Raw genomic sequence first — 22,129 nt, forward strand, 5'->3', positions numbered from 1 at the left:
AATATTTGGCAAGTTTTCTTCCCCCTTTTTAGTTTCTATTTCCTCTGAGGTAGGGTCTTCTCAGTGGCTCAGTGATAAAGAATCTGCCTGCCAATGCAGGAGACACAGGAGACATGTTTCCATCCCTGGGTCAGGAAGATCCCCTGGAGGAGGAAATGGCAACCCATTCCAGAATTCTTGCCTGGAAAATTCTGTGGACAGAGGAAACTGACGGTCTGCAGTCCATGGGGCCACAAAGAGTCGGACACGACTGAGCAACTGAGCATGAACGCACGCCTCTGAGGTAGTCTCTTATTCTTGTTTTGCTTGATCTCTGTATTTCAAGTTAGAGATTTTTTTTTTTAAACTTCTGATGATCCTTGGCTGTCTGCCTATATTTAAGCCTGGGGCACTAAAACGCTGATTAGACGATCTCTTCTCTTTGCATGGGGCTTTTCAAATTTAACTTGAATGTCTTGGTTTCAGTTCTCCCAAAAGAGACCCTAAAACCAAGTATTCAAGTGGAAGTACTCAATGGAAGCATAGAGGAGTAGGAAAGTGAGACAGGGAAGAGAAAACAGCTGTAGAGCTAACTGTAACTCAGGCTTAATGCTATGGAAAATCTTTGGGAAAATGATGCAAAACACACATCCCAGAACTCTTCTATAGAGCAGAAAAGGAAGTTGGGACGGCTATAAAAAACAGAATCTTTGACTTGTCATTGACTGAGTCCTTGCCAGGAAGGAAGAGAAGTCTTTCTTCTTCCTATTGTGTGTGTCGTCGCTCAGTCGTGTCCGACTCTTTGCGACCCCATGGACTGTAGCCCACGAGGCTCCTCCGTCCACGGGATTTTCCAGGCAAGAGTACTGGAGTGGGTTGCCGTTTCCTTGACTCTGCTATTGTTGCAGCATGTAAGAGCTCCCCCTGCTGGTCTCCTGACTATTTAATTGAGGTTGCCACTCCAGTATTCCTGCCTGGAAAATCCCATGGCCGGGGGAGCCTGGTAGGCTACAGTCCATGCGGTGGCAAAGAGTCGGACTTTCACTTTCTAGTTATTAATTTTTTTTTTTTTTTTTTTTACCATTTCTCCCTTTTGATCAAGGTCATTCTCTGAAAGCACTGCTGATCAAGGAGCAGATTTTCTAACTTCAACAGCTTTTTGTCACTCAATATCAGAAAGGACCTTTCCTGGGTGTTGTGTCTTATATAAGAGGGAAAATGCACAGATTGAAAACCTATTCAAGCAATAAGGAGGGTCAGGAGAGAGAACTCTTATGTACCTTTTATCTAAAGTCCATATGTTATCAAGATCATAGACACTGGAGATCTTCCGAGATATTATGTCATCAAAAAGGTCTGCTGAAGTTTTCAGCAGGCCTCGTCCAGATATTTCGGGAAAACCGTTCATTGGATCTCATCTGCATCAGTTCTGGGAGCCTTTACTTTCAGGTCACCAAGTGACGGACAGGTCCAGTCAGGGTTCAGTACTTTCTTTAGGTATGTCAGGTAAATCCAAAGGTCTATTCCTCAGAGTTTTGCAGGACAAAGGTTGGTTAGAAATACCTGATAAAAGCCTTTCCAGCAATGTTGAAGAGCCTTCCTCTGAAGGTGTCTTTTTCAAGAGAGAAAATCCCCAGATTGCAAGGTGTAATGCTTAAGGTCTTCCTCTTCTGAAAACATACTGTGGAAAGACTGCTCTACCAAAGCACAGTTATTTTTAATAGAAGCAGTTAGGCCTTTGCAATATTGGAATGCCTCTCCTTTTATCAGTTGTGGGTCAAAAGAAGCAGAAGCCAAGTGCATTGGGCATCCTGAAACTGTCTCAAAGGGTGAGCACTTAGGAGTTCCGAAAACGGTGGATCTGAGACTTGGAAGGACCAATGATGATGCTTTGGAGGGTCTTTCCAAGGTATTTGGAGGGACTCTACAAATTTTGCCAATTGAATCTTAATAATGCCATTAGTGCATCTGACTAAACCAGAGAATTGAGGGTGGTAAGCACAGTGAAATTGTTGTAAAACTGGCCAAAGTGCAGGCGAGCTGTTGAAGTATCTCGCCAATAAAGCTGGTTCCTTGATCACTAGCGAAGTTTGAGAGGAGGCCCCAAGTAGGGATAATCTTTTCCAAAAAGACTTCATCCACAAAAGAGGCAGTAGCGCATCTGTGAGGGAAGGCTTTGGTCCAGCATGAAAGCATACAGGCCACGACTGAAACATATAGCCATAAGATGGAGGAAGTTGTATGAAATCCCTGTGCCAGAGCCTGAATGGTCCATCAGGCAGTTCAAATGTAGGAAGAGCTGAATAGACTTCCCTGGGTTATACTTCTGACAAATGGGATAAGTGAGGTGGGCACTTTTTGTGGTATTGTTAATGCTTCATCACCAATATTGAGTAATGAATGCTATCATTTTGTCAGTAAATCAATGGGTTAATCCACATACAGTAGTGAGGAGAGGGAATTTCAGAATCAAATCAACAATTTTTGAATTCCAAATCTTGTTTTTCCTTTTCTGAGACCAATTGGTTGGACTTCTCTAGCCAGTGTTTCTAAGTTATCATTTGGGAGAAATATTACCTTGGACCATGACAGAAGTTTAGTTGCTGGTAGTCCCTTTAAGGGCAGTATTTCTTGTGTAAATATCAGCAAGGTGATTTCCCTTAACTTCCAAAGGGTCAAATTCAGAATACCCTAGAATCTTACCAATAGCTAATGCAGCAGGTCAAACTACTACACCTAATAATGTCTGAACATAGAAGCCATTTAAAAATTTATTTCCTCTGAAGTAAGGAAGCCACATTGCTTCCACAGCATTCTAAAATCATGAACTACTCTAAAAACATATCTACTATCCATATAAATATTGTCCTTGTCTGAAGTACAAGCCCATGTAAAACTATATAATTCAGCCTGTTGGCCATAGGTAAGCATGCTGCCTCAACATCAAAAGGAATTGTAATAGCAGCCCAGCATAATATTTATGGTTGTCATCTTTTGAATAAAAACCATCAGTAAACCACAAGAAATCAGCATTACCCAGAGGAATTTCAAGATCACCAAGAGGAATCAGGAAGTGGTCCATCAGCATTAAGGAGTCACGAGGGATTCTGTTGGTGACAGGGTTAAGATGACTATAACATAAACGGGTTACATGAGATCAGGTAGCAGAAGGACTTCATAGGAGGTGAGGTGTCTGGCTGAGAAATGTTCAGTGTAATGAGAATTCAGGAGGGTTTCTACTGCGTGAGTTACAAATGGTTAAAGGAGATTCATAATCATTTTCTCAGTGGCTTCCACCAAAAGGGCATTGACTATAATGGCCCTAGGGCAAGGTGGCCAGGTGCTGGCTATAACACCCTATGGGTCAGCAGTGGTCCCCCTGTTTTGGGGTGAATACTCCAAGGGCATTCCTTAGTTTTCATATACAAAAAGGAGAAAGGGAATCCGATAATTGGGATGCCTAATGGCATGTGGGTTCATCAGACTCTGTTTTAAAGTCTTAAATCTAGGTCCTCCAGTTGTTTCCATAAAATTGGGTTGGGGTCATTATTGTTGAGTAAAACATACAGAGGTTTGGCCATAAGAGAAATTGAAATCCAATTTTGACAATAACCAGCTATCCAGAGAAAAACAGTTGGCACTTAGTTTTGGGTTTGGGGAAACTTAGGAGACCATGAAGTCTATTTGGATCTAGGTGTGGTCCTTGTTCTAAGAGCAGATGCCCAGGTATTGAATCCAGATTTGGGCCAACTGCACTTTTTCTTTGGTAACTTTATGTTCTTTTAGGGCTGAGTGCTTTAGCAAACTGGATGCTGTCTTCCTGTGAGGAGCCTTGAGAAAGAGTGCAAAGAAACAAATCATCCATGTATGCAACAAAGTAGAATCTTTAGGGAACTTTATATTACCCAGATTGGCCTTCAAGATTTATGATAAATAGAAGGACTCTCAGTAAAACCCCAAGGCACTACTGTTCAAGTAGTGAATTATTTTTCTTCCCAAGTGAAGGCAGAAAGGCATTGGCTAGTTCATCAACCAGAATTCTAAAGAATGCATTGCATAAATCAATTATGGCAGATAGTTCACTTCCAGTGGGAATGGATGTTAGTATGATATGAGGATCAGAAAGCAAAACTTCCTTGAGTGGCTTTGAGAACTGTGGGCAGAGAAGCAGAATGGAAGAAGAACTCAGTAGGTACTTCATGGTGGCCACAGCTGATGTTTATGGACACGTATGAGGCCTCTTGTGGGCTCATCCAGAGATATCAGGGGAAGGCTGGCCTGCAGGGCTGGCTGATGCAGGTGGAGGCCTGTGACCTCCGTGACCCTCAGTGGATGCCTCCCAGTATCCATGACCTCATGTAGGCCCCTCTGCTTGATTTCATATAGCACAGTGCTGGCCTGTGCTGGCCCTGTCACCTGATTTAATAGAGCACAGTGGACTTGACTGTGTGCCAGCTCTGAGCCTAAGCCTTAAGAAACCCAGCAGTTTCTATTTTTCCTCTCCTGGGAACACGGGTATTTATTTATTTGGCTGTGTCGGTGTTAGTTGCAGCACGTGGGATCTAGTTTCCTGAGCAGGGTTCAAACCTGGGCCCCCTGCACTGGGCGCGCGGAGTCTTAGCCACTGAACCATCAGGAGAAGTCCTTGTTCTGGGAACTTGGGGTCTCCAGGTGAAAAGCCTGTCTACCCTGCTGGAGTGACTGCATAAAGAGGTCACCACAAAGCCCTGAGAACTGAGGCCGCAGGGGTGTGACCACAGGCGGGCGGTTCCGGTCATTGTGGGGCCCTGACGCCCTCGATCGGAGACTCTGAGCGCAGGACGAAGGTGCCCCATGGACCTTCCAGCCCCGTGGGCACCACCGGGATGGCCGGGGATCTGTGGCCTGCCAGAACTCCTGACCCACTGAACTGTGAGCAGCGATCAAATGGTCACTGTTTGAAGACATCGTGCTTTGGGACAGTTTGTTATATATCAACAGAAAACCAAGACTGAACCAGAAGAGAAACTTTGAGTTCTCGATATTTGAGAGACTGTCTCTACAGACCAACAAGTCTGACAACATTTAGACTGCACTCAAAAAGAGCTAAACCTACAAGGCAGTTAAAACCATATGCTTGTCTGGAAGAAAACATACATGTTAGAATTTTTAAAAATATGTAATAAGAATTGTTTTCTTTACTCATATGCTTCGAAAACCTAAGTTTGAAGAGAAGAGTAGGAAATGCTCCCCAAAGTACCTCCAGGCTGGGTGACATTTGGATCCATCCTAGTATGAGCTCCTTCTAACAAACGGCAAGGGAGCTGGGGCCTCATTTTTTTTTCCCCCAGTGGCTGAAATCTGATCCCTTTAGTTTACAACCAGATTAAATAAACTCACTTTCATGCTTGTTTTATTTATTTATTTATTTTAAATATATAGATTTATTTATTTGGCTCTGCTGGGTCTTAGTTGCAGCATGAGAACTCAGTTGCAGCAGGTGAATTCTTAGTTGTGGCATGTGGGATCCAGTTCCCGGACCAGGGATCGAACCCGAGCCTCCCGCATTGGGAGCGTGGAGTCTTAGCCACTGGACCACCAGGGAAGTGCCCTCATGCTTGTTTTAAAAATAAAGTTTTGGACTTCTCTGGCGGTCCAGTGGTTGAGAATGTGCCTGCTAATGCAGGGGACACAGGTTCCATCCCTGGTCCAGGAGGATTCCACATGCCACAAGGCAACGAAGCCCGTGGGTCAAAACTACTGAGCCCAAGCTCTAGAACCTATGTGCCTCAACTGCTGAAGCCCATGCACCCTGGAGCTCATGCTCTGCAATGAGAAGCCCAAGCCCCACAACAAGAGAGTAGCCCGCTCGCAGCAACGAGGACCCAGCACAGCCATAAACAAATAAATAAAAGTAAAATTTAAAACAAGTTCTACAAGGAAGAAAACACTCATCTTGATGGAGTTCTCCTCATGTGTTGTCAGCGCATTCTCTGAAGAGGCACCTTAATGTAGGGAAAGAATGGTGAGGTGTGTTGTCACAGAGGATGGGGTTTGAATCCCACCTCCTTCCCCACCTCAAAGCTGTGAAGCTTTGAAGAAGTTATTTGACATCTTTCAGGCTGAGCAGAGGCTCCCTCATCATTAAAAAGTAAGACTAGTAATATCTACTGAAACCAAGCAGGACCCTGGAGGGCCTTCCTGGGGATAGACCACCCCCTACCTCTTGCTGCGTCCCCTGCCTTGTGTTTGTTTAAAAAAAAAAAAGCCTTAACCTCCTAGACCTTCCCCAAATCTCAAACAGCAAATTTCATCAGAGAAATTCTTAAAAAATGCAGAAACAAAGGAAAGAAGTCAAGCAAGACAAGGTAATCAGAATTTTATCCGTAATACAAAATCAAGGACGTTTAGTTCCTCTTCAGGGGCTATAAATCCTATCCTGAGCCATACCCATGAGTTGTTTTGCAGATATTAAAGCCCCACCAGGCAGAAGAAGTTAACTGTTCACTGACCACCAGCGCGTAGATCCCAGAACAGTTGGAACCAGAAAGTTGATGTTTGAGATTCTTGAAAGTTCACCCTGTTACCTCACCACTGACCAATCAGAGGAATGTACACAAGCTGATCATGCACCCCACAACCCTCTTCCTCCCCTGGCCTTTAAAAACTCTTCCCTGAAAGGCATGGGGGAGGCTGGTTTTTTGAGCATGAGCTCAAATTCACCTGAAGTCTTGCAACAAGTGCTGTCCTTTCCTTCATCACAACCCAGCGTCAGTACATTGGCTTTGCTGTGCTTTGGGCAAATGGACCTAAGTTTGGTTTGGTAACTGTACCTTGAAGGATTGATTCAAGGAAATAATGAGGTACTGTATATGAAAGTACATAAAACATTGCCAGGCATATGGCTGAGACTCAAAAATACCTTGGCTGCATTTTCCTGCATTCAGAGGTTATTGAAGCTCAGGTGATGGTTCAAAGAAGCTGAAGGAGAAAACAGGCTGGACAGCTCAGTGGGAGTTGGGTTAGGTCACCAACACTGTTCTCTCTTCCAACCCTCTGGCCATTGACTTGGATCCGGAGACGGAAGATTTTAAATACATGAACCTATTGTCATATTTTCTGTAATGTGTGTCTCTACTCCCAACACAAAAACAAAGGTCCTGGCTTTAGTATCTCAGGAAAGGAAATAGAGTAGAATGCAGATTATCATTTTTTCAGTTTTTGACTTTGATGTTTAAAAGCCAAAGTCTCAAAAAAAAAAAAAAAAAAGCTTTAGAAGAATAATTAAAGAGTTCATTTTTCTCAGTGCTGTCCCACATATGATATGTACTCACATACATATGCACATATTGACACATGTGTGCAGGCAAAAAATCAAAGGACTATATAAAAATTCACTATTTTTATAGACTCTGGAGATGGGAAGTCAGACAGAAATGGGGAGCTGGAATGCGGACTGTATGAAGAAACTACTCAGGTGCTTTTCTCTTTGCCCTCAGCAACTAAGTGACCTCCTCCTTCATTGTTTGTAGAATTATCCTGCTTGTGAGAAGATTAAGATTGTTTCAGAAGGAACAGAAAGAGGAGAAAAGAGTTAATGTGTTGAAATTCAAAATAGGGTTTTTCAGCAAGACAATAGACTTGAAATTGCACTCACAGAGAAATCATTTTCTGTATGCATTTACTTCCTGTTTAACATAATCAAGATCGAGATCTAGATCCAAGTTTCTACCAAAGGGAGAGGTAATTTAATCTCTCGTTTCTGACTTCCTCACCTGTTCATGATGACAATTGTAACACCTACCTCAAAGGATGGCTTCCAAAAGGAGCTCCTTTCTTTTGAAGTGGCAACTAGAGCTAGAAAATCAAGGGTATGATATGAAAGGAACGCAAGAGAAGCCACCCCTTCTAGTCTTGGAGATTGAAGAAGAAAGCCGGGAGGTGACAGTGAAATAGACATCAAAGAGGCTTACCTTGGGAGTGGAGAAATGGCTTCAAAACAGCCAGAAAATAGAAGAAATCATTGAAGTTGGTACAAACTGGTGTCCAGTGTAGACACATGGACAAATCAAGGTGAACCAGTAGGGAGACAGAGAGTAGTTTGCACTTTTAGTTCTTTCCTAGATGGGTATTGAGTTGAGAGCCATGGGCCTGCCATGGGCGTGGTGTGCAAGCAAGATGGTGAATGGGCGACAGAGGTGGAAGGTTCAGACAGCTTGGGTCGGGGGCTAGGTGGGCGATACAGTGGATATTCAGGGAGTCCACTGGGCTTTCTAGAGCCACAGGGAGGTTGCAATAGCCAGGGAGTACAAGTGAGATCAGACCCAGCCATAAGAGTTGTCGTTTGGACTCTATGCCATCACATAGACTGCAGCACGCCAGGCTTCCCTGTCCTTCACTATCTCTCGGAGTTTGCTCAAACTCATGTCCACTGAGTCGGTGATGCCATCCATCCATCTCATCCTCTGCTGCCCCCTTCTCCTCTTGCCCTCAATCTTTCCCAGCATCAGGGTCTTTTCTAATGAGTTGGTTCTTCACATCAGGTGGCCAAAGTATTGGAGCTTCAGTTTTAGCATCAGTCCTTCCAATGGATATTCAGGATTGATTTTAGGATTGACTGATTTGATCTCCTTGCAGTTCAAGGGACTCTCAAGAGTCTTCTCCAGCACCACAGTTCAAGAGCATCAGTCCTTTGGCGCTCAGCCTTCATGGTCCAACTCTCACATCTGTACATGATTACTGGAAAAACCATAGCTTTGACTAGACAGACCTTTGTTGGTAAAATGATGTCTCTGCTTTTTAATATGCTGTCCGGGTTTGTCATAGCTTTCCTTCCCAGGAAGAAGCGTCCTTTCATTTCAAGTCTGCAGTCACTGTCCACAGTGATTTTGGAGCCCAAGAAAATAAAGTCTGTCACTGTTTCTATTTTTTCCATCTATTTGCCATGAAGTGATGGGACTGGATGTGATGATCCTAATTTTTTGAATGTTGAGTATTAAGCCAGCTTTTTCATTCTCCTCTTTCACCTTCATCAAGAGGCTCTTTAGTTCCTCTTCACTTTCTGCCATTAAGGTGATGTCATCTACATATCTGAGGTTATTGATATTTCTCCCGGCATTTTGATTCTAGCTTGTGCTTCATTCAGCCTGGCATTTTGCATGATGTACTCTGCATGTAAGTTAAATAAGCAGTGTGACAATATGCAGCCTTGACATATTCCTTTCTCATTTTTGAACAAGTCCATTGTTTCATGTCCGGTTCTAACTGTTGCTTTTTGACCTGCATACAGGTTTCTCAAGAGGTAGATAAGGTGGTCTGGTATTCCCATCTCTTGAAGAATTTTCCACAGTTTGTTGTGATCCACACAGTCAAGGGTGTTGGCGTGGTCAATGAAATAGAAGTAGATGTTTTTCTGGAATTCTCTTGCTTTTTCTATGATCCAATGGATGTTGGCAATTTGATCTCTGGTTCCTCTGCCTTTTCTAAATCCAGCTTGAACATCTGGAAGTTCTCGGTTCACATACTGTTGAAGTCTAGCTTGAAGGATTTTGAGCATTACCTTGATAGCATGTGAAATGAGCACAATTGTGTAGTAGTTTGAACATTCTTTGGCATTGCCCTTCTTTGGGATTGGAATGAAAACTGAAATTTTCCAGTCCTGTGGCCACTGCTGAGTTTTCCAAATGTGCTGGCATATTGAGTGCAGCACTTTAGCAGCATTATCTTTTAGGACTTGAAATAGCTCAACTGGAATTCCATCACCTCCACTAGCTCTGTTCATAGTGATGCTTCCTAAGGCCCACTTGACTTCACACTCCAGGATGTCTGGCTCTAGGTGAGTGACCACACCCTCATGGTAGTCTACCTGCTTATCTTTGTGCACCTTTTAAAATACACGTGAATATATTACTATTCCAAAAATTCAATGAATAATCAGAAGACTCTTATAATAGACATCATATATAGGCATATAACCAAGAAAGAATTACCACCTAGAATTTATGAAGAATTTCAACAAATCAGTATGAAGAAAGACAGTCAACCAAAGAGAAAAATGAAGACAGGATGAAAGACAATTTCTCAAAGAAGAAAGAGAAAATGCAATTTAAAGTAACAGTGAGGGGAAGAACCCAAATGTACATGGGTAGTCCTCTTGGCAGCTGGGGCTCTGAGGTTTGGATATTCAAGCTGTGCTGGCAAGCTGGGGCCCACAGCAAAGGTTTGGGCTGGCTTCTCTAAGGGGGAGCTGAGCGACTACAGCAGACTAAAGGTGGGTTCTGTGAAAATGCAAAATAAAATGGAAGCTGCATCACTGACTTTCAGAGGGATATTAATAATTCAGCTATCAAGTGTATCTGAAAGATTCATTTGAACCACAGTGGTGTCTCCCTGTGAAAAAAGTCAATGATAACTTCAGCAAGAAAAAGCCCGTCAAGAGCAAAACCTTGGACTTTAAGATGAACCAACTTCATTGCCTCCAGAGCAGCTGCTTTCTCCACCAAAGCAAAGATTTAATGTTCAAAGACCGTGTTCATCTCCCCAATACTTCCCCCCCACCACTGCGCTTTGAAGAAATATAGTTTTAACATTTTGTTTGTGTTATATGTCTAACCTAGAAATATAATGAATAAACTATTGAAAAATAAAATAACAGGAAAGAATTCCCTGGCAGTCCAGTGATTAGACTCGGTACTCTCACTGCAGGGAGCATGGGTTCGATCCCTGGTCTGGGAAATAAGATCCCATAAGTCACATAGCGTGGCCAAAATATACTCCCACCCACCCCCTGCAAAAACAACAACAACAACAGTGGGTAACATTTCCCATCCATCATATTGGCAAAGATTAGTCTGGTAATATCAAGTCTTTCTGAGGTTATGGGGCAATAGGGGACCCTCTTACGTTGTATGAGAGTGTAACCTGGAAAAACCACTGTGGAAATCATTTGGCAATATCTAGTAGAGTTGACAGTACAATTCCACTTATAAACTTATATCCAAATTCTCCCATATTTGCATAAGAAGGCATAGAAAAGTATGCTCATTGCAGCATTTTCTTATATAGAAATAAGTTGGGGTCCACTCTCCCTTGAGCCGACCTGCTCTTCTAACAGCGTCTCCAACTCTAATAAACTTTATTTCCCTCTCATTCTGTCTCATGTCTGGAAATTCTTTCCAACCCGAACACAGACTATGACATAATTGTCCCCAAATAACTGGTCAGATATCTCAGTGTAAAGTTTTCAAAAAAAAAAAAAAGAAGGAAGTTAGAAATAACATCCATGAATGAAAGAAGGGAAAAATGATTCACGGTCTATTTATGTAATTGCAGGTTATAGAGCTGTGCTGTCCAATATGGTGGCCACGAGCCACGTGTGTCTTTTTTAACATAATTTTTATTTATTCAGTCCCTTTGGGCTGTGTTGGGACTCCGCAACTGTGCAGGAGCTTTCTCTAGTTGCCGCGAGCAGGGGCTCCTCTCCGTTTCGGTGTGTGGATTTCTCATTTCAGTGAATTCCCTTGTTGCGGAGCACAGGCTCTAGGGTGCTCCTGCTTCAGTAGTTGCAGCGCTCAGGCTGAGCGCGTGGGCTCAGGAGCTGTGGTGAGGGCCTTAGTTGCTCCACAGCTTGTGGGAGAGTCCCAGACCAGGGATCGAACCCATGAGCCCCACACTGCAGGGTGGGTTCAGCCACTGGACCACCAGCGAAGCCCCAAATGTGCCTATTTAAATTTACATTTATTAAAATTAATTTTAGGGGAAAAATTAATCCTAGAGGAAATTTTTTAAAAGAAGTAAAATTTATTTTAGGGGAATTCCCTAGCCATCCAGTGGTTAGAACTCCAGGCTTCCAGTGCAGGGGACATAGGTTAGTTCATGGTCAGGGAACTAAGATCCCACACACTGCAAGGTGCTGCCTCCCACCCCCCAAAACTAATTAATTCTATGTTTTAAATTTAAAATTTTAAATTAAGTTCCTCTATCAAGTTTAGCCACATTTCAAATGTTCAGTAGCCACGTGTGGCTGTTGGGTACTATATTATTGGACAGTGTGATAGAGAACATTTCATAACTGCAGAAAGTTCTATTGGACGGCACTGCTACAGAGCTGATAAAAGGAGCTATCTTATTTTCAAAGTGTTTCAAAATATGCAAGTCTCAAAAATCTAAGTTTGATTGGAGAAACCAAGCTAGTTGCCGAAGAACACCTAGAGTATCGTCCCATTTAAATAGTTTGGAAGAAATTGATTGCACTGCCTTTAGAGACAGGAAGCGTGTGGTGAGGGATGAAGTGGCTGAAAGACTTCACAGATGCCCTTTTGCATCTTTTCAGTTTTGAAATAGGCTATTGTGTCACCAGTTCAAATAACATAAAGTTAATTCTCCTGGCCTCAGTCAATTCAAGTAAAAGGCCCAAAGCAGGTAAAGTTTGTTTGGACTTCGCAAAATCATACTTCTTGGTTTTTTACTGAAACCTGCCTACCAGATTATCTTTTTAAAAAAGGAACATTGTGTTTCCTCTCTGTGGTATTTTACAGTTTCCACAGAATGCAAAATTTGACTGTTTGTACCGAAACTTCTATAGCAAGATCTGGCTCACGTCTCTGATTTGTTTCATGTGGGAATGAAAGTCTTTTGAGGGAACTGAGCTCCTGTAAGCGGTGTACCATGGAAGAAAAAGAAAAAGCCTTTAAGTGTGTGCAAAAAGTTCTGAGATAACTTATAAAGGAAAAGGGCGACAGACAAACACAGTGTGAACTTGAAGCTAAATTGCAATGCGTTGTCTAATAAGTCTGGCTTGAACCTATTAAAAATGCCCATGTTTTCACAGATATGTAGAAATAGTACGAAAACATTCATGGGCATGATAATCATTGCATTCAAGCTAGAGGTTCCCTCTGAGGAAGGAGGAAGGGGATCAGGAAGGCATATGCAGGGGATTCCTCTGAGTCTTTAATGTTGTACTCATTAAAAAATAGAGCAAATTAATAGGGTTGGAGAAGGTGGTGGTAATTCTGTGAGGTTCCTTATGGCTATGCTCTGCAGTTCTGTATTTATTTCATCATTTTGTAAAAGAAGGAAAGAGAAGGGAGAACACTGTTGGAAGCTTTAAATATGAAGACTGAGATGTGAGAGAGAATGTGACATTTGGTTGAGGAATTAAAAAAAGCTTCTGAGATTTCCAGGTGGTCCAGTGGGTAGGACTCAGTGCTCCCATTGCAAAGGGCCCAGGTTCAATCCATGGCTAGGGAGCTAAGATCCCGCATGGCTGGAGTGGCCAAAAAACCATGTAGTGGGATTCTACAGTGAGGGTGGATTTGCCCTGGAGAAGTCTGCCCAGGTGGGCGTGATGAGCTGGTACACTGGACCAGTTAAGCCATGTTGAAAGCAAAAAATATGCAGGGTCTTTTTAAAGAAAATGTAAGATCAGATATGTGAATTTTTCTTTGAAGAATGGAAGTCATTTTTAAACAGTAAAGGGTTCACTAACTAGATTTGGAAAACTTTGGAAAGCTAAGTACAAGTCTCAAAGTGAATGCATCTTGACTTTGCACATAAACTGCTCTTAAGATTCTGGCATCCAAAGGGAAGAAAATAGGAATTCTCTTAGGGCCAATAAATTTGTAAAGACATTTTATTATGTAATTGGTTATTCCAAATGCTTACAACACATTCTTTAGATAAATTACAATTATCACTGTGAAATTTAATGATGGTTCAAAATTCGTATCAGTTGAGATAAATAGGGCATCTGTGAGCTTACAAAGCTTTTCCCAAAGGGGCAGTTTATTCAACAATAAAAATACCAATTTGTGATTATGGTGTTAAAAGACTTATCCCATAACATTATGTTAAATCAAGTGGATTCTTAAAGTTCCTTCCCCATACTCAAACACAGAACAATGCTGTTGCTCTGACTTTCTTTTTCAAAAATTTGTATTTATTTATTTTTGACTGTGCTGGGTGCTTGTTGCTGCATGTGGGCTTTCTCTAGTTGTGGCATGAAGGCTTCTCATTGGGTGGCTTCTCTTATTGCAGAGCAAGGACCCAGTTGCCTCCCAGCAAGCGGAATCTTCCCCAACCAGGAATAGAACCCATGTCCCCTGCACTGGCAGGCAAATTCTTAACCACTGGACCACCAGAGAAATCCTGACTTTTTCATGTCATATTGAGCAGTTTGCACTTCATTTTATTTTTAAATTAATTTTTATTGTTGTTTTTGTTTTGTTCTGCCATACTGTGCAGCATATGGGATCTTAGGTTCCCTGATCAGGGATGGAACCCTTGCCCCCCACTTTGGGAGTTTGGAGTCTTAACCACTGGACCACCAGGGAAGTCTCGGTATTTGCACTTTTGAAAGATCACACTGGCTGCCAAATGGAGAGTCAGAGGGAAATAGGAGAGGATGCGAGAGGCAGCTGGATGCAGTTGTAGTAGTCCAGGTGAGAGGTGAGAGGTCAAAGGTGAGGAAGGATGAGCAGCAGGTAGAATCTGCAGGACCAGGAGATGGAAGAGGCGGGAGGCCGGCAGTGTTGGTGGGGAGAAGGTGGTCGGAGGGAGAGTGTTAGGTTTCTGGCGAGGCTGATGAAGTGGGAGACAGGTGCAAAATGAGTAGCAGGGAGAAGGTCAAGCTGCGGTTGGACATGTCAAGGCAGGGTCATGCCTAAGGTGTGTAGGCAAAATCTATAAACAAATTGACTTCCAAAATTGCTACAAAATACATGGCTTCCCAGGTGGCTCAGTGGTAAAGAATCCGGCCCCCACCCCCACTCCCCCCACCCCGCAAATGCAGGAGATGCAAGAGACTCAGTTTCAATCCCTGGGTGGGGAAAATCCCCTGGAGAAGGAAATGGCAACCCATTCCAGTATTCTTGCCTGGGAAATCCCATGCACAGAGGAGCCTGGCGGGCTACAGTCCATGGGGTCACAAAGAGACTGAGCATATACCCACAGAATACCTAAGCCCAAGTGAAGTATAGTGACATACTGATGAAAATTTATATTAATGGGTAAAAAAATGTACTTATGTATTTTTTCATAAACCGTCCAACCTATACATGTGAAGATTTCTTTTGTGGTTTCCAGGCATCATCTCTTCCCATTCCGTCCAGAAATCATTGTTTCTTGGTCTGTACTGTCCAATGTGCTGTTCCTAGATAAGTTTTTTGCCTACCCTACACAGCATGTGGGATCTTAGTTCCCGGACCAAGGATCAAACCCCCCTGCATCCCTGCCTTGGAAGTGCTGAACCTTAACCACTGGATCACCAGGGAAACCCAGGCTCCTGGATAATTTTATACTTCCCACCACTGCAAGGAAATACGCTGTCATGGCTCTTTGGAATGTGTTTGATTTGGAACAATACAGATCTCTTTTCTTTCAGATCCCCCATACTTAATGCTGGTACATCGTTACCCAAAGTACAGTGTCATGTTTGAATCCTGGCTTCTGATGACTCTCTGAAGAGTGACTACAGGGCTTCACAGATGACAACCAGGAATGAAGCCTTACGCACAATACACAGGAAAAGTAAAGGGTCATTTGTTTTCTGGTCATGTTACGTTGATCATTTGAAATTTGATCATGAGCACATACATCAACCCATGTTTCAGCCATATATTCTCTTGGGCTGTCTAGGACATAATCGCTGCCTTCTTGGAATGTGATCTTTTTTTTTTTCCCCCCCAAGGATACGGCACCCCTGCCTTTCACACACAGCCACCAGCAGGAGGCAGCGAGAATACGAGGTCTGTCCATCCTATGAGGAACTTCCCTGTAGCTTATACTGTAAAGAATCTGCTTGCAATGCAGGAGACCTGGGTTCGATCACCGGGTTGGGAAGATCCTCCGGAGAAGGGAATGGCAACCTACTCCAATATTCTTGCCTGGAGAATCCCATGAACAGAGGAGCCTGGTGGGCTACAGTCCATGCACTCACAAAGAGGCGGACACAACTGAGCGACTAAGCGCAAGCCCATCCTTTGAGCTGCCTGTGTGACCAGAGACTAACCTGGGAGGTGGCCACATCAGCTGGAGAGAAGGGCCGGCTGGCTTGCAGAGTTGAGGTCTTAAAAGTCTCAGGACGAGGCAGGCAGAGCCACCCCCCGGGGACAAGCTGGCATGAGGTGCAGACTGTAGGGCAGGTGGGTGACATTCCTGGGTGCCAGCAGGGCGTGTGGAGCAATGCCAGCCGCCAGGGACATGCAGGGTGAAGGCCACCCGCCACCCTTTCCAGCCCCATCTCCCCAGATCGTTCTCTGCTCTAGCCATTTTCAGTCCCGGGTGCCTGGAGAGCCCGGCTGCCGCCTTCCCTGCCTGGAGGGATGCAGTAACCCATGCCGATGTACATGCGGTGCTAAGGAGGTCACAGTCATGACCTTTTAGTATTGTCCTTGCCTGTCTGCTCATCTGTCTGGACAGTAAGTCCCTGACATATGAACCTTCAAGTTGTGAACTTTCTTTTTTTTTTTCCATTTATTTTTATCAGTTGGAGGCTAATTACAATATTGTAGTGGTTTTTGCCATACATTGACATGAATCAGCCATGGATTTACATGCGTTCCCCATCCGATCCCCCCTCCCGCCTCCCTCTCCAACCCATCCCTAAGTTGTGAACTTTCAAAGACACCAACGTGTCCCCGTATCCAGCTGTTGTACTGCACTAACCCCTGCTTTTTAAGGTACTGTACTGTAAGATTAAAAACGTTTTATTTTTTATGCTTATTTATTTTTATGTATTATTTGTGTGAAAAGTATCATAAATCTATTACAGCAGCGTACTACATAGCTGAATGTCTTAGTTGGGTACCTAGGCTAACTTTGTTGGACTTAACAAATTGGACTTACCAACGTGCCCTTGGAACAGAGTTCGTTTGTATATAGGGGACTGACTGTGCTCCCCACTGGGAAAGAACTTCCGAAGAGGCAGGGACCTTGTCTGTCCCGTTCACTGCTGTGTTCCCAGCACGCAGCAGTGGGGCAGGCTGGAGGAGCCCTGGGCTCCATGCTACAACTGGCTATGATAAGCCTTTTTTACACTGAATCTGCATCTTACCAAAAAAAAATGAAGCAATGAACTGATTTTTCTTTTGTATTATAACTCAGTTTTTCTAGGAGCATTAGACCCAACAAAGGAAGATGGCTCCCTACACATCCTTTAAAGGGCATGTCTTCCCTAGACTTTCAGCACTGCTTTGGGGCGTGTCCTGGGAGGCCTGTCCACACAGATGGAGGGTGTGGTGGTGGTGAGTGAGGCCTCCTTGGCAACTGGGTCTGGAGACCAGAGGCGGTGGTCCTCCTCTCCAGAATCTATCACAAGGCCCACTGCTCTCCGTAACTGTCTGTTGGGGGAGACGGCCTCCCTGTCATTGGACGAGTATCTACCTATGCCTTGGTTGTGTTATCTGGGATAGAGAAAAATCTGGGGGCAGGGGGATGCGGGATCAACCACCTCTGGCTGAGTGCTTTCAGACTCAACGAGCTTCCTCTCGGACTCACAGAGCTAGACACTCCTTGGGGACCTCAGCCCCTGCTCTGTACCCACATCTCCACTCCTGCAAAATCAAAGCTGCCTTTTCCCTTGATTCTTACTTATCTTGCTGCTCCCACCTGAGATGAGGACTTCCCCTGGAAATCTTTCTTCACCTCCTCACTTCTGAGCAAGGTGATCTGATTCCAGCACCTGTCTTTCTTCTACCATATGGTAGGTAACATTTTATTGTCTGTGTCTGCTTCAGTCCAAAACTGGAAGCTCTGGGAGGAAAGAAATGATGTTTATTTCCTTCACCAGTGTGGCCCAAGAGCCTAGCACAGCACATGACAGAGTGGGCACTTAAGAAATAATCAACTGGGGACTTACTGGTGGTCCACTGCCTAAGATTCCGTGCTCCCAATGCAGGGGGCCAGGGTTTAATCCCTGGTCAGGAAACTAGATACCATATGCTGCCACTAAAGATCCCACCAGTGACCAGTGAAAGTCACTCAGCTGTGTCCGACTCTTTGTGATCCCATGGGCTATACAGTCCATGGAATCCTCCAGGCCAGAATACTGGAGTGGGTAGCCATTCCCTTCTCCAGGGAATCTTCCCGACCCAGGGATTGAACCCAGGTCTCCTGAGATATAATTGCAGGCAGATTCTTAACCAGCTGAGCCACAAGGGAAGCGCATGCTGCAGCAAAGACTGAAGATCCCAAGCACTGCAATGAAGATCTAGTGCAGCCAAACAAGCATAGAAATAAATATTTAAAAAATGATGAACTGTACTTGAAAACTGAGTGAGCTTTTATAACAATTTTAAGAAATAAAATTCATCCTTTTAAAATGTATAATTCATTGGTTTTTAGTATTAATATATTCACAGAGTTGGTCAACCATCACCATTATATAATTTCGGAACAATTTTCATCATCACAAAAAGAAACCCATTAGCCAATCACCATTCCTCCCTCCCTTGGTCCCTGGAACCACTAATCTGCTTTCTGTCTATGGATTTTCCTCTTCTGGACATTTCATACAAATGGAATCATTCAATTTGCGACCTTTTGTGTCTGCTCCTTTCATCAGCATGTTTTCACGGTTCATTCATGTTGTAGCATGTATGAGTACTTGATTTCTTTTTATGGCTGAAGAATAGTCCATTTTATAGATATACTACATTTTATCTGAAGAGTCTTCAGCATTTTCGTTTGCTTGCTTCTCTGTTTTGTTCTTATCTTTGGGATTTCAACTAGGCAACAACACATACAGAAAAAAGGTTGCAAGGCCGTACACAGTGGCTTCCATGGCTAAAAAAATGATTTGTTTTCCTATAAATTTTCTTTTCTTTCTTTTCTTTTTTTTGGTTGTCAAATGATCCTTTATTTTTCTTTTTCCTTTGCAGTTCTTAACTAGCTGGGCACTCCACTGCACCACTGTTGGTATCATCTATGATGTCATGAGGGTGGCGGCCATCAACATTGCAGCCCACAGACTGGGCGGTCCCCAGGATCTCTTTAATGGTTCCAGAAAGTTCTCTAGCTAGAGACCAGTGCCGCATCTGCCGGGCAATGTTGACGATCTCATCAAAAGTGATGTTTCCACTGTGCTTAATGTTTTTCTGCTTCTTTCTGTCCCTTGGTGGTTCCTTGAGGGCTTTGATGATCAGGGCAGAAGCAGAAGGTACCGCCTCAATCTGGGCTTGTCTGTTCTGAATGGTCAGTTTCACTGTAATCCTCAGACCCTTCCAATCACCAGTTGCCTTGGCTATGTCATCACCGACCTTTTTTGGAGACAGGCCCAAGGCGCCGATCTTGGGGGCCAGGGCAGACGTGACACCGACTTCCCCACGGGTGCACCTCAGGTACACAACTTTGATCTCGTTGGGGTCGAACTTAGGCGGCATGGTGGAGGCGGCTGGTGTCGGATGAACCCGGATTCGGGACGACTGAAGAAAGTTGCACCTTCGCCTCCTCCTAGCCGAAAGCTGAAAGGCTTTTCTTTCTTTTCTTAAGTATAGTTGATTTAAAATGTTTTGTTCGTTACTGTTGTCGAGCAAAGTGATTCAGTTATTACATATGTATTCTTTTTTTGTATATTATTTTCCATTATGGTTTCTCATAGGCTATTGAATATGGTTCCCTATACAGTAGGACCTTGTTGCTTATCTACTTTGTATATAGTAGAGTGGCTATATTGCTCCCAAATTCCTAACTTATTCTCCCCACCTTTCGCCTTTGGTAACCATAAGGTAACTTCACTGCACACCCTGCCATCTGCGAAGAGGTCTGCAAAAGGTTGGGCAGGTGGAAAGAAATCCCCTGGAGAAGCAAGGGAAAGAAGCAGGGGGAGGAGGGGATGTGGAGTTTAGGAATGTGATTTCCAAAACAAGAAATCCTCCCCAGCTTGCAGGAATGATCTCTGAGGAGGGGGAAAGGACCTCTAAGGGACTGTCCCACTCAACCTGCTCCTGCGGTACTCAGACGGGAGACGCTCTAGGCTTTATCATCACACTCTAGGCTTTATCACAGGCTTTATCATCCCCCTTAGCCCAACATCAAGGCCTTGGAGAGAACTGACATCTTTATAATATCAAGTCTTTCTCTGTAAGTACACTGTGTATCTTTTCATTAATTTAGAACATCTTCCAGTAGGTTTTATTATTTTCTCCACAAAGGGTTTGCACTCCTATTGTTAAATTTATTCCTAAGTACTTTGTATTTTTGTTACTATTGCAAATGGTATATTTTTAATTAAAATTTTTATTGCAACATAACATGAAGTGCAAAGTCAAGTGCAGAGCTTGACTTTTATATATGTATATAGTCATGTAACCAAACAGTATATTTTAAAAGTTACACTTTCCGATGGTTACTGATGAGAAATGCAAAAATTATATATATATTTTTTCTGTATTTATTTTGGACTAGAAATCTTGCTAAACTCACTTGCCAATTCTACATGAATTTTCTTTTGGGGATGTTACACACACATTTCATCTGCAAATACTGACGGTCTTGTTTCTTTCCAACCCCTATATATTTGCTGTCACTATTTATTGGACTAGCTAAAACTTTCATTATTGTATTGACTAGGATTGTTGAGAGCAGGTTTCTTTGCCTTTTTTCTCATCTTAAAAGGAAGGCTTTCAACACGTTATTATTATCGTGATGTGTGCTGTTGGATTTTTGAAGATGTCCTTTATCAGGTTATGGCTTTTTCTTCAATATCAATGGATGTTGAATATTTTGAGCAGTCTTTCTGCATCAATTAAGATAAGTAAACTTTTTCCTCCTTAATGTCCATATTTCTCCTACTCTAACATTTTGTTTTTTAACTTTGATAAATGTCTTTTGATATACATATCTTCTCCACTTTCCCTTCTCAGTCCTCTTTACCCATCCAGTAAGCGTCAGTCTTCTCTGGTTTCCTTCATCACTGCTCACTCTTCAAGCTCCTTCTCCTTGTAGGTTTCCTAGGATTTCAAAGGTTGGGGGATGATGACAGGGTTTTTAGACACTGGGTTTCCCCACAGTCTACTCCCCTCCACAAGCACAAGTTTGAATTCAAGTTAAAGCACTGAATTAGAAGATAGGTGGCTTGAATTCCAGACAATTCCGATTGTCTCCAATTGCCTTTTCATACTGTCCACGGGGTTCTCAAGGCAAGAACAGTTAGAACAGGACATGGAACAACGAACTGGTTCCAAATTGGGAAAAGAGTACGTCAAGGCTGAATATTGTCACCTTGCTTATTTAACTTATATGCAGAGTACATCATGTGAAATGCTGGACTGGAGGAAGCACAAGCTGGAATCAAGATTGCCGGGAGAAATATCAATTACCTCAGATATGCAGATGACACTACCCTTAGGGCAGAAAGTGAAGAAGAACTAAAGAGCCTCTGGATGAAAGTGAAAGAGGAGAGTGAAAAAGCTGGCTTAAAACTCAACATTCAGAAAACTAAGATCATGGCATCTGGTCCCATCACTTGATAGAAAATAGATGGGGAAAAAATGGAAACAGTGAGAGACTTTATTTTTTGGGATCCAAAATCACTGCAGATGGTGACTGCAGCCATGAAATTAAGAGTCGCTTGCTCCTTGGAAGAAAAGTTATGACCAACCTAGATAGCATATTAAAGAGCAGAGACATTACTTTGCCAACAAAGGTCTGTCTTGTCAAAGCTATGGTTTTTCCAGTAGTCATGTATGGATGTGAGAGTTGGACCATAAAGAAAGCTGAGCACTGAAGAACTGATGCTTTTGAACTGTGGGGCTGGAGAAGATTCTTGAGGAGAGTCCCTTGGACTGCAAGGAGATCCAACCAGTCCATCCTAAAGGAAATCAGTCCTGAATATTCATTGGAAGGACTGATGCTGAAGCTGAAACTCCAATACTTTGACCACCTGATTCGAGGAACTGACTCATTGAAAAAGACCCTGATGCTGGAAAGATTGAAGGCAAGAGGAGAAGGGGACAACAGAGGATGAGATGGTTGGATGGCATCACCCACTCGATGGACATGAGTTTGAATAAGCTCCTGGAGATGGTGATGGACAGGGAAGCTGGGCCTGCTGCAGTCCATGGTGTTGCAGAGTCAGACACAACTGGGCGACTGGACTGAACTGTGTCTTCAATTATGCACCAAGACAAATCCCTTAGGAATCCGCTTTCAGTCTGGTAAATAAAATCCCTGC

The 22,129-nt window shown here is 43.3% G+C and overlaps 1 protein-coding gene and 1 long non-coding RNA gene across 2 annotated transcripts; one reads left to right on the forward strand and one right to left on the reverse strand.

Moving 5' to 3' along the window:
• Window positions 1-82: 82 nt before the first annotated feature.
• On the forward strand, window positions 83-16,635 carry LOC133059014 (uncharacterized). Its single transcript, XR_009693471.1, has 3 exons — window positions 83-283; window positions 15,341-15,486; window positions 15,647-16,635. It is a non-coding gene; the product is annotated as an uncharacterized LOC133059014 (long non-coding RNA).
• A 2,139-nt stretch (window positions 16,636-18,774) lies between these two features.
• Window positions 18,775-20,114, reverse strand: LOC133059398 (large ribosomal subunit protein uL11-like). The gene has a single exon (XM_061146446.1). It carries the CDS (start codon window positions 19,335-19,337, stop codon window positions 18,840-18,842), a length of 498 nt encoding a protein of 165 aa, XP_061002429.1. The 5' UTR covers window positions 19,338-20,114; the 3' UTR covers window positions 18,775-18,839.
• Between the last annotated feature and the right edge of the window lie 2,015 nt (window positions 20,115-22,129).

This window comes from Dama dama, chromosome 7, assembly GCF_033118175.1.
Source record: "Dama dama isolate Ldn47 chromosome 7, ASM3311817v1, whole genome shotgun sequence".
Taxonomy (NCBI): Eukaryota; Metazoa; Chordata; class Mammalia; order Artiodactyla; family Cervidae; genus Dama; species Dama dama.